Source organism: Vulpes lagopus, chromosome 9, assembly GCF_018345385.1.
Source record: "Vulpes lagopus strain Blue_001 chromosome 9, ASM1834538v1, whole genome shotgun sequence".
Lineage (NCBI taxonomy): Eukaryota > Metazoa > Chordata > Mammalia > Carnivora > Canidae > Vulpes > Vulpes lagopus.
The window spans coordinates 30,213,254-30,226,634 of record NC_054832.1 but is presented as its reverse complement, the minus strand read 5'-3'; the positions used below and the strand labels follow the sequence as shown (position 1 = coordinate 30,226,634).

The 13,381-nt window shown below is 33.4% G+C and overlaps 1 protein-coding gene across 2 annotated transcripts in view; it reads right to left on the bottom strand.

Moving 5' to 3' along the window:
- Positions 1–13,381, bottom strand: part of ANGPT1 (angiopoietin 1) — a 251,120-nt gene that overhangs the window by 69,516 nt on the left and 168,223 nt on the right. The window contains exon 4 of one of the 2 annotated variants that reach the window (XM_041768997.1): positions 4,500–4,732. In XM_041768997.1, coding sequence (XP_041624931.1) covers positions 4,500–4,732 — 233 coding nt within the window. The remainder of the gene's footprint in view (positions 1–4,499; positions 4,733–13,381) is intronic. The other variant, XM_041768998.1, reaches the window with a different exon arrangement.

Genomic DNA, 13,381 nt, shown 5'->3' with positions numbered 1-13,381 from the left:
GCTTACCCACTTGCTAGCAGTGTGATATTTGAAATGATTTACTTCCCTGTGCCTAGTTTCCTTATCTGTCATAGAAAGCTAATAAAAAGCACCCAGCTTATAGAGTTGTTATTAGGACTGAATGAATTAATATATGCAAAGGGCTCAGAAGATTGACTTTTACTCTCCAAATATTTGCTAATATTTTAATAATAATGGCAAAATGGTCATCTGGTCCTTCTGCTCCCAAGCTTATCAACTTTCCAGTATATTCTCCTACGTGGTGACAGGGGTAATTTTTTTTTTCCTAAAATGTAATGCCAACGTTGTCCTCATATATTGACATGACTCCTTACTGTTTTCAGAGAAAAAAAATGCAGCTTCCTTGATCTCTCTCAATACATCTCTAACTCCATCTTTACTGTTATCCTGGCTTTAACTCTGAGATTTAGGCTATGCATTTAGGTATATGCCACTCCCTGCCATGACTTCTGGCAAACATACATGTTCTTTGAGCTGTTTGAAATAGCCTCTGCAGAAAGATTCTCCAAGGTGATTTAGACAGTAAGAAAACCAGCCCATGGTGAAGAGGGAAGGCTAAATATTATTTTCTTTCTTCCTTTTTAAAAATGCTTTGTTACTAATTAAATTCTTGATCACATGATACAACGTTTGCTTCACGTGTACTCAATGTATGTGACAATAGCTTAAACACATCTGAACATAAAGATGACTGGTGAATGTTTGACGGCCACAGTACCTGATTATCCTTCCCAGAAGAATTCCAAGCCTTGTTTCCATGCCATTATCAATGTAAACTACTTAATTCCAGTAATAACTGTGAATTGCCAGAAATATGAAGCAATCAGCTAGGTTTTGACATTATGATAACATTGAGGGCAATATTTTTTTAGTGGGTAATGTTTCTAAGAATAAATGTGGCCAAATGTTTGCAGACAAAAGTCAGACAAAAATAAATGTGTTACCAGAAGCAATACAAAATGAATGCAATTCAGTTTGAAATGATTATTTGCCTAAGACACCACAACTGCCTGTTTGGAACAAGAGGACAGGTTGGTGAATTATTTCAAAAAGTGTGTTTATTAAAAATTGTACTTAGCTTGAATTTATCTTCCAACATTAGCTATTTTAGTAGGAAAAGTTCTGTGAAGCTAAACAAAAATAATCCCTACATGCAAAGATGGATTTACAATTCCTGGACCAAACACATGTTAGGGAAAGTATAAACTGCCAGCCAACACTTCCTAAGAATGCTTTTATCATGTAACTTTAGTGAGTTATAAACACGTTAGAAGACTTAAAAATAAACTACATTTTTTTCAGCATTTACTATTAACAGGCATCAATGCTGTATGCTCTATGAAAACTTCTTTTAATTTACTAAAAACTCATCAGGTATGCATTATGACCCCATTTTAGATAAGAAAACCAAGGCTAAAAGAAACTGCTTGAATGGCTGTCAACAGTTAAACATACTTGAGCACTAACTGTATATCAGACATTTCCCATGAGAGAAAGTTTGGTTATAGACAGCACTTAATAAATTTGTGTTTAATTGAACCTTGTCACTTGGAGGAGAAAGAAGGAACTAAAGTTTAGTGAGTCAACTATGTCATATGCTGTCTGCTATTATAGGCAGTACCTAATTTAACCCTTTCCCTGTCACTGAGAAGTAGACACAATTATCCTGACTTTATAAAATGATAAAACAGTTTCATAAAGGTTAAATTAGTGGCTGATGACAGAGAAAATTCACTAAAAATTTCTTCCCATACTTTGTAGTATTATATCCAGGCTGTCTCCGTAAGTGATTGGGTCAAGTTAGAAAGAGAGGACCCTGAAGTCAATTAAACATTTTGGCTTTTATATTATAACACAGCTCATGAAGATTTTAGAAAATCTTCTAGAAGACTACACTTTGAGTTCTTAAAATATATATTTTTAAAATTGATGCATTTATTGTGGTATATTGATTTAGGCATATTTGCATATATTTAAATGTGAAAGTAGAATATTTACATAAAATCCCTTGATAAATAATAAATCCATTTAATAAACGAGTTGTTGGTCACAAAAGTAGGGAAAGGTTTTACTTATATGTTTTGGAATTAGGATGAAATAAAAGTTTATTTTAATCCAATATTTCAAATTCACCAAAACTAAAGACTATGGCACCAGTGAAAATGAAGATATGCAGGGAATTAAAATCTTGATGGAAACCTTAGTAAGAGGCATTTTCCATTTTTGTGTCTTTTGAGTCCTTAAATGATCAAATATTTGGTTAGGATATTAACTATAGAATTAAAGAAAACAAATATAACAAGGAGCAAATAAAATCTATGATTACTAGAGCACAGATCTCATTGGAAAATGGGGTAATAGACTTACATGATGATCACAAGTCCTGCAATTACATCAGAATTTATTTTAGGATTGTATCACTAAAAAGAAAATAAATATTGAGAAGCCTGAAGTATTAGACAATTTATCTCTCTTATTTTTATTTGTTTTGGATATGCTATATCACAAAAGAGACACAGTTACTTTTCTCATACCCTGAGTGTATGTTATGGGTAGCATGTATCAGGATCATAATTTTCGATAAATGTTTCTTGAACAGATGTTTGGTTGCCTGATGTTGCACCCAAACTTCCAACCTAGCCAGGAATTTCACTTTTGCAGTCACTTCCATCGCTGCCTCTAAAAGTTTAAAGACATATTTATTAGACAAATAATCAGAAAAGAAGTGAAATTATGATAAGTAGGCAGACATATGAGCTCTGTGAGAATCACCAGGGCTTGATATTTCTAACATCATGAAAAAAGAAAAAAAAAGAAATACTCAACTCCATGTGCTTTAAGTCTCAGGATGATAAGAAAAATATGTTTTCAATGTTCCCTCTAATGTATTCAGTTCAATATGAGAATAGATATGTCTCATATTAATACTTAATTTCTAAATACTCATGAGTTCTATTAAAATTCCCTGGCAAAATCATACCAAGCTTTCCTTCCAGTGGACTCTAACTCAAGGTTTTGGCAGGCGCTGACTGATTAGCAGGTTTTTTCCTTCCCAATCACATTTCTGAGCACACCCAAATGGAGCTCTGGGAACTTACTGTTTAAAAAATACTCCTTACAAAGTATATTAAGGACTTGTTTAGACTATCTAAAGGAGATATAACTCAAGGTAATGGAGTGTAATAGAGAAATGTGAAATGTCTTTAAAACAAGATCACTTCATATGGAATTATCATCTATATTCATATCTATACATGAAAGGATGGAATTGAGCTAATTTTTCATATAGCTCAAGTTCACTATTAAAGGAGCCTCTGTAGTAGGTATATTACATATGTGCACAGAACTACCACATGAATGGTCATATAAGCCACAGCTTAGTGACAACCATAACTTTCAGATGTAAGTGGTGTTCTCTTTCACTCATCACTATTTACGATTCATCGCATCTTCACTCAGAGAAAGGCTGATTAGCAAGCAGAACTACAGAAGATGACTTTAAGCTCCAAACTTTGAAGAGCTCTCCTGAAGCTAGGGAGAGGATTTTCTTGAAGTGGACAAGTGTACACAGAAGCACTCATTCAATAACTGTTGGGTGGGGATGGGCAGATGGATAAATATCTTCTAAAGAGACACAGGACTACAATATTTTCAATGGTTAAGTGGCTCCAGATATTCTAGTCATATTAAAAATTTGTATTTCCAACACCTGAAACTAATATATATATATATATACCCTGGTTTGGTCTTCTCCACACAAGAGTTCTTTTTTTAAAATTAATTAATTTATTTTATGATAGACATAGAGAGAGAGAGGCAGAGACACAGGAGGAGAGAGAAGCAGGCTCCATGCCGGGAGCCCCACGCGGGACTAGATCCCGGGACTCCAGGATCACGCCCTGGGCCAAAGGCAGGCGCCAAACCACTGAGCCACCCAGGGCTCCCCATAAAGACTTTGAATAGCCAAGATTCTTTCTCCTGCATAATAGTAATTGGGAACAGCTATATCTCCTTTTATTTGTAGGGAACTCTTCCTTCTCCTCCTCTACAAAAGAAGCGATTAAGATTAGTTTTAATATGGAAATCTTCCTGAAACTCTCCCCAAAACTCTGAATTAATCTTTAACACTGGCTAATTTCTGTCCTCTACATTTAAGTGTCTAACAGCATAACATCAAATATTTATCCATGACAGCATTATAGATTTTATCTAAGGCTAAAAAGAACAAGCAAGAAAGAAGAAACTAGAAACTTCTTTTAGAAAGATACTGTGAATTCACAAATTCAAGCCTATGAATACATTCTCTGACATTAAAAACATGAGAAAATTGTGAGTACAAATTTCATGCAATGCTTCTAAGAATAAAGTTATTTTGCTGTTTTTATACAGCAATCAATACAATACAGAAGTTGTATTGAAAATTTACTTGCTCCATGTTAAATAAAATATCTACTATGCCAAATTGAAGAAATTCTTACCACCTTCTTTAGTGCAAAGGTTGACGAGGTTATGCACTGTGTCCATCAGCTCCAGTTGCTGCTTCTGAAGGACACTATTGTTGTTGGTGGCTCTGTTCAATTGTTTCTCCAGTTCCTGGATTATGTATGTTTGGCGAGTAACCAAGACTTGAAGATTTTCTCTCTCTTCTTTTAAGGTGTCCAACTCTTCCTTGTGCTTTCCCTCCATTTCTAAGATTTTATGTTCTAATAAACTACAAGGAAATAAAGATGTGACTATTTTAAAAATGCTATACAAAAAATATGACTTAACTAGATCCTGAGTTTATTTAAAGTTAGAAATTTTAGTTAGGTATGTCACAATGGAAATATTTTATAAATGACAGTCTTGGAATATATACATATGATATATTCTAACATATATAATGTGTTATTTATATATAAATATTTAATACATATATTAAAATAGGAATTACATATATAACATATCAAATGACAAATTATTAGACCAGCTGTTGTCAGAGTAATATTTACTTCCTAAATATAACTATTTCCTGGGGTACATCTCATATACAAGATAGTTGACTTGGACCCAAATAATCATAGTTTGTAAAAGTTACAGTATAACAACTTTCATTAAGGAAATAGGTCCAATAAGAAACTGATAGAATAGTCCAAGAAAATACAACAAAATACAGAAACTATTTTTTTTTATTTACATTGCACCCATTTGGGATTCTTAAAACATTAACAGTGATTAAGTTTCACAATAATTCTGTATGGTCAGGTAATAGCATATGGATGCAGAAATTACAGGACCAGAAAGCAGGCTATGCAAATCACAGTGAATTAGATGTCTCAGGATTTCTGATGTCTGGTCCTGTATCATAACCACAGCTTATTTCGTCTCTCAACCTAAGTTTCAGAATGAGGCCTGAAAGCACCACAAGTTCCCAAATCACTGCACAGAGGGCTCTGAACAGGAAGACCACAGGCTGGTGGCTTGGTCTTACAAAAAGATGGGACTTTGCTCAGGGTGATGTAATCTTCAGCTGAGAACCTTCCTTCTCTCAGAACTCTGCCAAAGATACTCCCGTTGCATATTGCACATTAAAAATGATAGGGAATGCAGAAGCACTCTTGGATCCTAGCAACTGACTGTAAATAAAAAGTATTTACATTTTATAGAGTGTATAATATACTAAGATTCCTCAGAGGAAAGCCTGATTCAGTTGCCTCAGGTCCATTTTCAGGAGGTTGAACCAGTCTTTAGTTTACAAGGTGTTATTCAAATGTAACATACCAGACTGGGCACTTAATTTACATTGGAGAAATATAGCACTGAATCATTCCTATAAGTTTGCAAAAAGGGGACTCCAGGGAATGTTTTAAATTTAATACTTAAATCATAAAATAGGTCATGTTAAAAGAGCCAAATTTTCCTACTTGACATACTGGGGGACGAGCTGGAATATCTGATTGTCCTTTATACAGATTAAGAAGTACAGGGAGAACCATTCGTGAGCATTCCAGGTCTTTGCCAGCAAACCCATCCTCAAGAAAATGTAGCTCAGAATATGGCAGGAAAGTTGCCTGTTGAACCAAGCCTGAAAAATGTTGGGATGCTTCTATTCATGTTAATCTACTAATTTACAACACCTTGAAGTAGCATGTTCAGATTCGCATATGAAAATTTCCATAGAGACCTGTCAGGGGCAGGTTTATGACTTGTGCAAGATGAGAGAAGCTACACCACTATTTTGGGATGCTCTCATTCTACGGGACACCAGTAATGAAAGAAGCCTTGCCCTGATTGTTAAATAAACTCAATTTGGATAGAACCTGGGTATAGAGATTGGGGGAAAATGATATCGGTATCATTTGATGAAAAGGTATATTTTTGAAGACGTCTTTTGGAAATGAAAAATTAGGCAAGGAAGTCAGGGTAAAAAAAAGACATTATCCATAAAGAGTAGGTATGATTCACTGTCTTTCAGTATTTTCTTCTGTGTCAATAATTTGCTGCTGAAATTAAAGGTTAAAAAATATACAAAAGAAGACAAACAAATGAAAAACCCTTCTCTGTTGGTTAAAAAGTTTATCCAACCACTGGGTAAGTGATTAGTACACTTGCTATGGAGTCAAAGGAGGTTTTCTCTGTATCTCATAATCTTTGGCCTTCATATTTGAGAATTAACCAAAACTGATGCCTTAGCTCATTCTCAATTCACTTTTTAAGTTTTTGTTTTTCCTCCTAATGATCAGATGTAAGGTGCCCATAACACAAAGTCAGTTAACTTACCAAAAAATTGTCTTTTAAATTTGCAAGGGTTATAGTATACTACCAAAAAGACTTAGAATTAGCCATTAAAATGATAAGAATGTAAAGATCAAAATTTGGATGATATTGTCATATAATACTAGATAAAAATCTGAATTATCATTTTGTTCCTACAAAAAGGTGAGCATTGGCCTTTTAGTTTTCTTAATCAGTAGGTAATATTATTAGATATTAGAAAATATCATGTTATAGCTTTAACCTATATTTATCACTTGCAAAGTGCTATTACTCAGCTCTATGCAAAATATAAAATGATACCGTTCCTACCCTAATTATTTTTAGAGAGAATACCTCAAATAAAACATCAGTAGCTATAAGAAACTTCTGTTTCAGAAATAATTCTATTTTAAAAAAAATTTTACATCAGTGTTTTTCCACTTCATCTTTTGATGTACTCTCCATGCAAGAGAGTATATACTTAAAGATGGCTACTATCTGAGATGTTCATAAGGAAATTTTGTTTGTTTGTTTTGTTTTTCAGGATACTTTGGAAAGTTGATCAAATAATTTAAAGTTGATCAGAGAATTCCCTGGTGCCAAATGAAACCACTCCACACTGGCTTATGGAAGAAAAGGCCATCATATCTTGAGTAAAAGGAATATTGACTTAACATGATGTAAAGAACATTAATTTTAATAATTCGCTGAACAACCTTTAATGCACTGTGACTACCAGGTATCAAAAGAAATCCAAATAGCCTGTCATCTCAAAATAGAGATTTATGCAAAGTAAAGAAGGGACTTCTCACAGAAGTAAGGACCCTGCTCTGCATCAGACATCTCACAGTGTTTAATGAAATATATGCATGACAACTATTGGCCAAATGGAAATATGTCACATTGTTTCCCAAATGGCAGGTCTTACCAGTTAATTATTTCTTCCAATCATTTTCTCAACTCATTTCTTCATTTGGAGTTTCTTCAACAACTTTTATACTATAGTAATTATCTATTGAATTTATTAGGTAATAGCTTTATATTAATAACTCTTTAGACTTCTTCAGGCAAGACTGATTTCTTCTTGGCCCTTCTATTTTCTTCAACACTGCTCATCCCTTTCTTCCATCTTCTCTTCCTATTTGGCTTCAAAGAAACTATTCCCTTTCCTTAGATACTTCTCCTCCATTGGTTATTATCTACTTGGGAAGTCAGCCCTTTCTTCTCATTTCTCCAAACTGATTTGAATCCAAAGCTTTCTTGCCCGAAAAAAATCACATTCTATCTCTATTAATCACATTGTTGTGATATACCATTATAATTGTGTACTCCTTTAAAGCCCTTATCTCCTTTGATTCTTAAAGCAATATAGAGATACAGACTGAGTAGATATTACAAGCCCCAGTTAATAAGAATAACTAATAACTAATATAAGAATAATATAATTCTTATATTTAATAAGAATTAAATATATTGTCCAAAAATCATGCACTTATTGTGTCAGAACCAAGATAAAAAGCCATGTCTTCTAACTTGTCAGACTATAAATGTGCTCATGATGTCCCAGTGCTATGAACACTAGCATGAGAGCCTCTCCTCTTTGATTTAATATATCTTCTTATTTCTTTTACCCATTGATATCTTGTCAGGAAGCAAGGAATCACTATAACATCTCCTTAGTAACTGTCACTCTCCATCTGGTTATTCTGGAAGCTTCTCTTTCAAAATATTTTAGCCTATTAATCTTTTACATGTATAAAAACTGTTTCTTTGTCCATTTTATTTTTTATCTGAACTAGATTTTCTTAAGCACCATTCTGCCTTAACCCCTCTGTCATCAAATTTAATTTTATCCCATTTTGTCCTGAAGACTTTTGTTCATTCTCTTACATTTTCCCTACCCAGATCAGTTGGGAGAAGCCACTTCAGCTAGACACATAGACTTCTACAAATAAAAGTCGATTGGAAGGACAACATTATAGCTTCAGCATCCTAAAACTAGATAGGCAAAGTAGTTATATTTTTCCTGATGATGTCCTGCAGCAGTAAGTTTAGTTTAGATTTAAATGCATAATCAACATGGATGTTGATTCCAAACTCCAGTACACTATTTTCTTGAGTACATTCAGTATATTTTTATCAGGTGTTCACTTATTAAGAGTCTCACTCTCAAGTTTTTGGGAAGCTCAGATTAACTAAACAGTTTTTATCATGATGCATCTTTTGGGATCAGTGTTCCATAGGACAACAATTTGTGAAACTGTGCACCAAAATCTATACAAATGGAACTAGAAATCTGAAGACAGAGTTTCTCACAGGATTGTGAGTACTTCTGTTTCTCATCTTTCTGGAAACACTTTGAGAAGAGACATGCATAAAATTTTGGCACTTAACTTCTAGTTTGAGGCAGAGGTGCACTTTAATGAAGAATAAAATAAACAAAATAATCTAGGCCTTGAACTTCAGTAAAAGGTTCTAATTGAGTATATACAAAAACTTATTTGAAGTTTTTGGTTGACTTCTTTCCATTTCCACAGTCTGCCTCCTCAAATATATCTTATTGGAAATATTTCAGATCATTGAACACATCTTGAAACTTTCACAGAAAAAGTTCTCCTTTTCAAATCGTTTCCCACAACAGAGTTCTTAACGTAGCAGTCAATGAATTCACAGCAGTGACAGTTTCCTAAGCAATGTGTGTGTAAAGATAGCCCTTAAACAAGGAGGAAGATGTTGAAAATATAGAAACCTTCTCATTTTTATCTGTCTGAAACTGCTTACAGATGTTTCCATTTTTAAGTTATTTTTAATATGTAAGGTGTCAACATGTGTTGCAAATACGGGTTTTAAAAGATTGATTTTTTTTCCCTTCAAACAAGGGTCGAGTAACTTCAGGTTAAATTTATAATTTAAATTTATAACTTGAACACAGCATATTTAAAATTTATAGCTGGGCAGCCCATGTGGCTCAGCAGTTTAGCACTGCCTTCGGCCCAGGGCATGATCCTGGAGTCCCCCCTGGATGGAGTCTCATGTCAGGCAACCCTGCATGGAGCCTGCTTCTCCCTCTGCCTATGTCTCTGCCTCTCTCTCTCTCTCTATGCATCTCTCATGAACAAATATAAAAATCTTTTAAAAAATAAAATTTATAGCTAAATACTTTTGTAATTCAAATTTGGAGCAGAAGCATGGATTACAACAAGTAAACATTGGCAAGTACTTTTTAAAAAAAGAAGTTTGGGATAAATAAGAATAAATGGAATATGTTGTGGAAGCCAAAAACAAGAAAAAAACAGATACACTTCAAACCATAAAAATGTAATACTTCTATGAAAAAGATTGCACAATAAATGATAAGTTACAGAAACTCATAGCTGCAACATATATGTCAAAGTTTTCATGTCCATTGAAAAGCATATATGAGTTAATAAAAAAAAGACAAATAATGTAATAGAAAGATGAGAAACACACATGAATAGGCTAGTCACAGAAGAAATACAAATGGTCAATAAACATGAAAAGATGTACAACCTAACTTCAAGTAGACAAGATTAATAAAATGGTTAGTAAGGTTTGGGGAAATCAGAAAGCCCGTGTACACTTGGGGAGAATATAAAATTTGGAAATAATTTGTCAATATGTATGAAAACTTGAAAAAAATCACATGAAAATTCTAATAAATTATAAATTGTAGTCTATCTATACTTAGGAATGAGAGATATGTGTATATAGTTACATGTTAAAATATCCATGAGAGATTTTTATGAATTATAAATAAATCAAACATATAAAGAATAATTATAATCTATACACACATGCATCCATTATATAAATATGTATTTATACATGTATGTGATTGGATATAAGTTTGTGTAAATGCACAACAGGTATTCACACTCTACACAGATGTATGTCTTAGTATATTCATAGGAAAAGTCTGGAAGAATAAACACCAAACTTAATCTGTTAATGATGATTCTCTGCCAGGGGTGGTCATGGTGGAGGAGTATGGAATTAGGAAAACTTTGTCGTTCAATTGTGTACAATTGAAGGACATCTATGTATTTTAATGTTTAGATCAAGTCTGTGTTACTTTTTTACTAATCAGAGATGTGTTCGATAGTCATGAGTCTAGAATGGTCCAGGAAGATGCTATCTAGAAATCTAAAAACTGGGCTGAATTAGTGAAACTCAAAATGTGAACTGATAACCTTGGGAGCCATGCAGTGGGCTTTTGGGGATGCAGAAGAGCAGTGTAAATACCATCTCCATTTTATTTATTTTAAGAATAATTAATATACTTACAATATTTAACATAAACTATGTGGTTTGTGTTTTCCATAAAAAAAATTTTTTAGGTGTGTGTGTGTGTGTACACAGAGAAAAATGACAATTGTTGGGATAGAGCTACTGGGACATTTGCCAGTTCACCATTCATTCAATGTTCAAAAAGGACTTAATACTATATATACAATGTGTAGAGAATTGTGCGTGGGAGCATGAAGATAAAGATAAATAAAACACAGTCTCTATATTCTAGAAGGTCACAGCCAATAATAGAGAAACAGATAAACACATAGATGCACACACACACAAGCACACACACACACATTGCAATGTGATGGGGTAAGTAAAATAATGGGGGGGGGGATAATGTACAGTGTTCTCATACAAGTTGTAATGACCAAATCTATTGGGCAGAGTCAAGAAGGGTTCTTACAGAGGTTAACATCTGCACTGAGTTTTGAAGGGTCAACAGGAGTTTGCCAGTTGAATAAAGAACTACAGGGAATTTCAAAGAAGTCAAACATCAAATATCTCTGAAATAACATCAAGTACTAACAGCTAGTATGATTAAATACTTGTTATGTATGTCGGGCACTGCTCTCAGTGCTTTATATTCATTAACTTAACTAATCCTCACATAAACTACTATTATCATCACTACTATTATGATCATCCCAGTGTTAGAAATTAGGAAACCAAAGCACAATGTGTTTAAGTAACTTGTCCTAAGCCACACAAATAATATGTGGCAGAGGTGGTTATAGCAGGATAAAAAGAAGAGTAAACCTAGGCAGTCTGGCTTCAGAGCTCATATTCTTAGCTATCAGACCATATTTTCTAAAATATAAGAATACTTGTATAAATAGGGCTACAAAATTAGGATTATAACAATCACTGCCTATATTCAATGCTAAAAAACTTGAACTTTCTTCAGTTAGTTACAGAGAAACAATACAGGATTAGGCAGATGCTGTCTAGAGATTGAAAAATTGGGCTGAATTAGTGTCGGGGACCGAAACAAAAGTGAAAAATAATCCGACATGCATTTTAGAAAGAAGACTTTGGCAGAGCTCTGGATGATCAGTTTGGAGACATGGGGCTTAAAGTGCTGAGGTCACTGCAGTGGCTGAGACAAGAATTGGTGGGTGTTTAACCTAAGATACGGTCAGTGGAAAGAAAATGAATAGGATAGATTGAGAAAATTATTTAAGAGGTGAATTCAGATCATCAAGTCCCTGAGTTGGGAGGAATCAGAGAAAGGAAAAAAATTAAGACTTTTTTCCTTTGGGAATAGATTGGAATACAATTCTAAATCAAATTAAATCTAAATGTAAATCAAACCAATCCAAAATTGTAAGATTAATGAAATTGAAATTTAAAAATGCTATATGCCATTAAATTCATTTTAAAAAAATGTTCTATTCAGTCTGTAGGTATTCCATTTACCAGATGTAGAATGGACTAATATAAATTTAAATACTTTTTATTGATCCCACCATACATAACTAACATAATTCAGCCTGATCTAATGCTAGCAGTTAGCAGGATTTCCCCTTAGTATTTTGTAAAGAACTTATCAAGTGGAAACAAGCTTTAATTTAAAGACTGTGACTTAACTTTTCATTTTTTTAGGCATAATAAGTATTAAAAATCAATATTTTATAATGCCATTACAGTAATTTGTTTGTAAGGTATAATTTTGTATCTCGAAATCACATACATTTCAATAAGTTAAAATTAATTAACTTAATAACTTCCCATAAACTCCAGCTAGAAGATAGATGAGCCTTGTCAAATAAGTCCAGTGAATTCCCAAGGTAAAATAAATAGTTTATATTTCCTACTCCAGTATTAGCAGGAATAAATAATGATCTATATAGGAATAGGCCAAAAACAACTGGCCTACCCCTTTCTTCAAACTTTTATTTGTTTGTGTTAAGAGGATAACTTGACAGCCACATCAATTAATCTTGAGGCTACATCATGCTGGAAAAATATTTTTATAATAATTAAGACAGAGAATCATTATGGACTTGAACCCTAATTTTGCCATAAACTAGCTGTTTGGTCATGGAGAAGTAAACTTGACCTTTGTGAACTCCATTTTCTTTATACATAAAATAGAAATAATAATAGATACTTCGCAGAATCAGTTGGAGGATTAGCAGTAATGTACACAAAGCATCTGGCATAGATGTTCACCTGATATTAGATAGGCAAGTGGCAGATAGTTTTTAGGAAACTATGTCAAAGTGGCCAGCACATATGTAGTTTCACTTCACTCTGAATGATCTTACCGAAAATTTTCCTAATCTTCATTCTACATATTCAACACAAG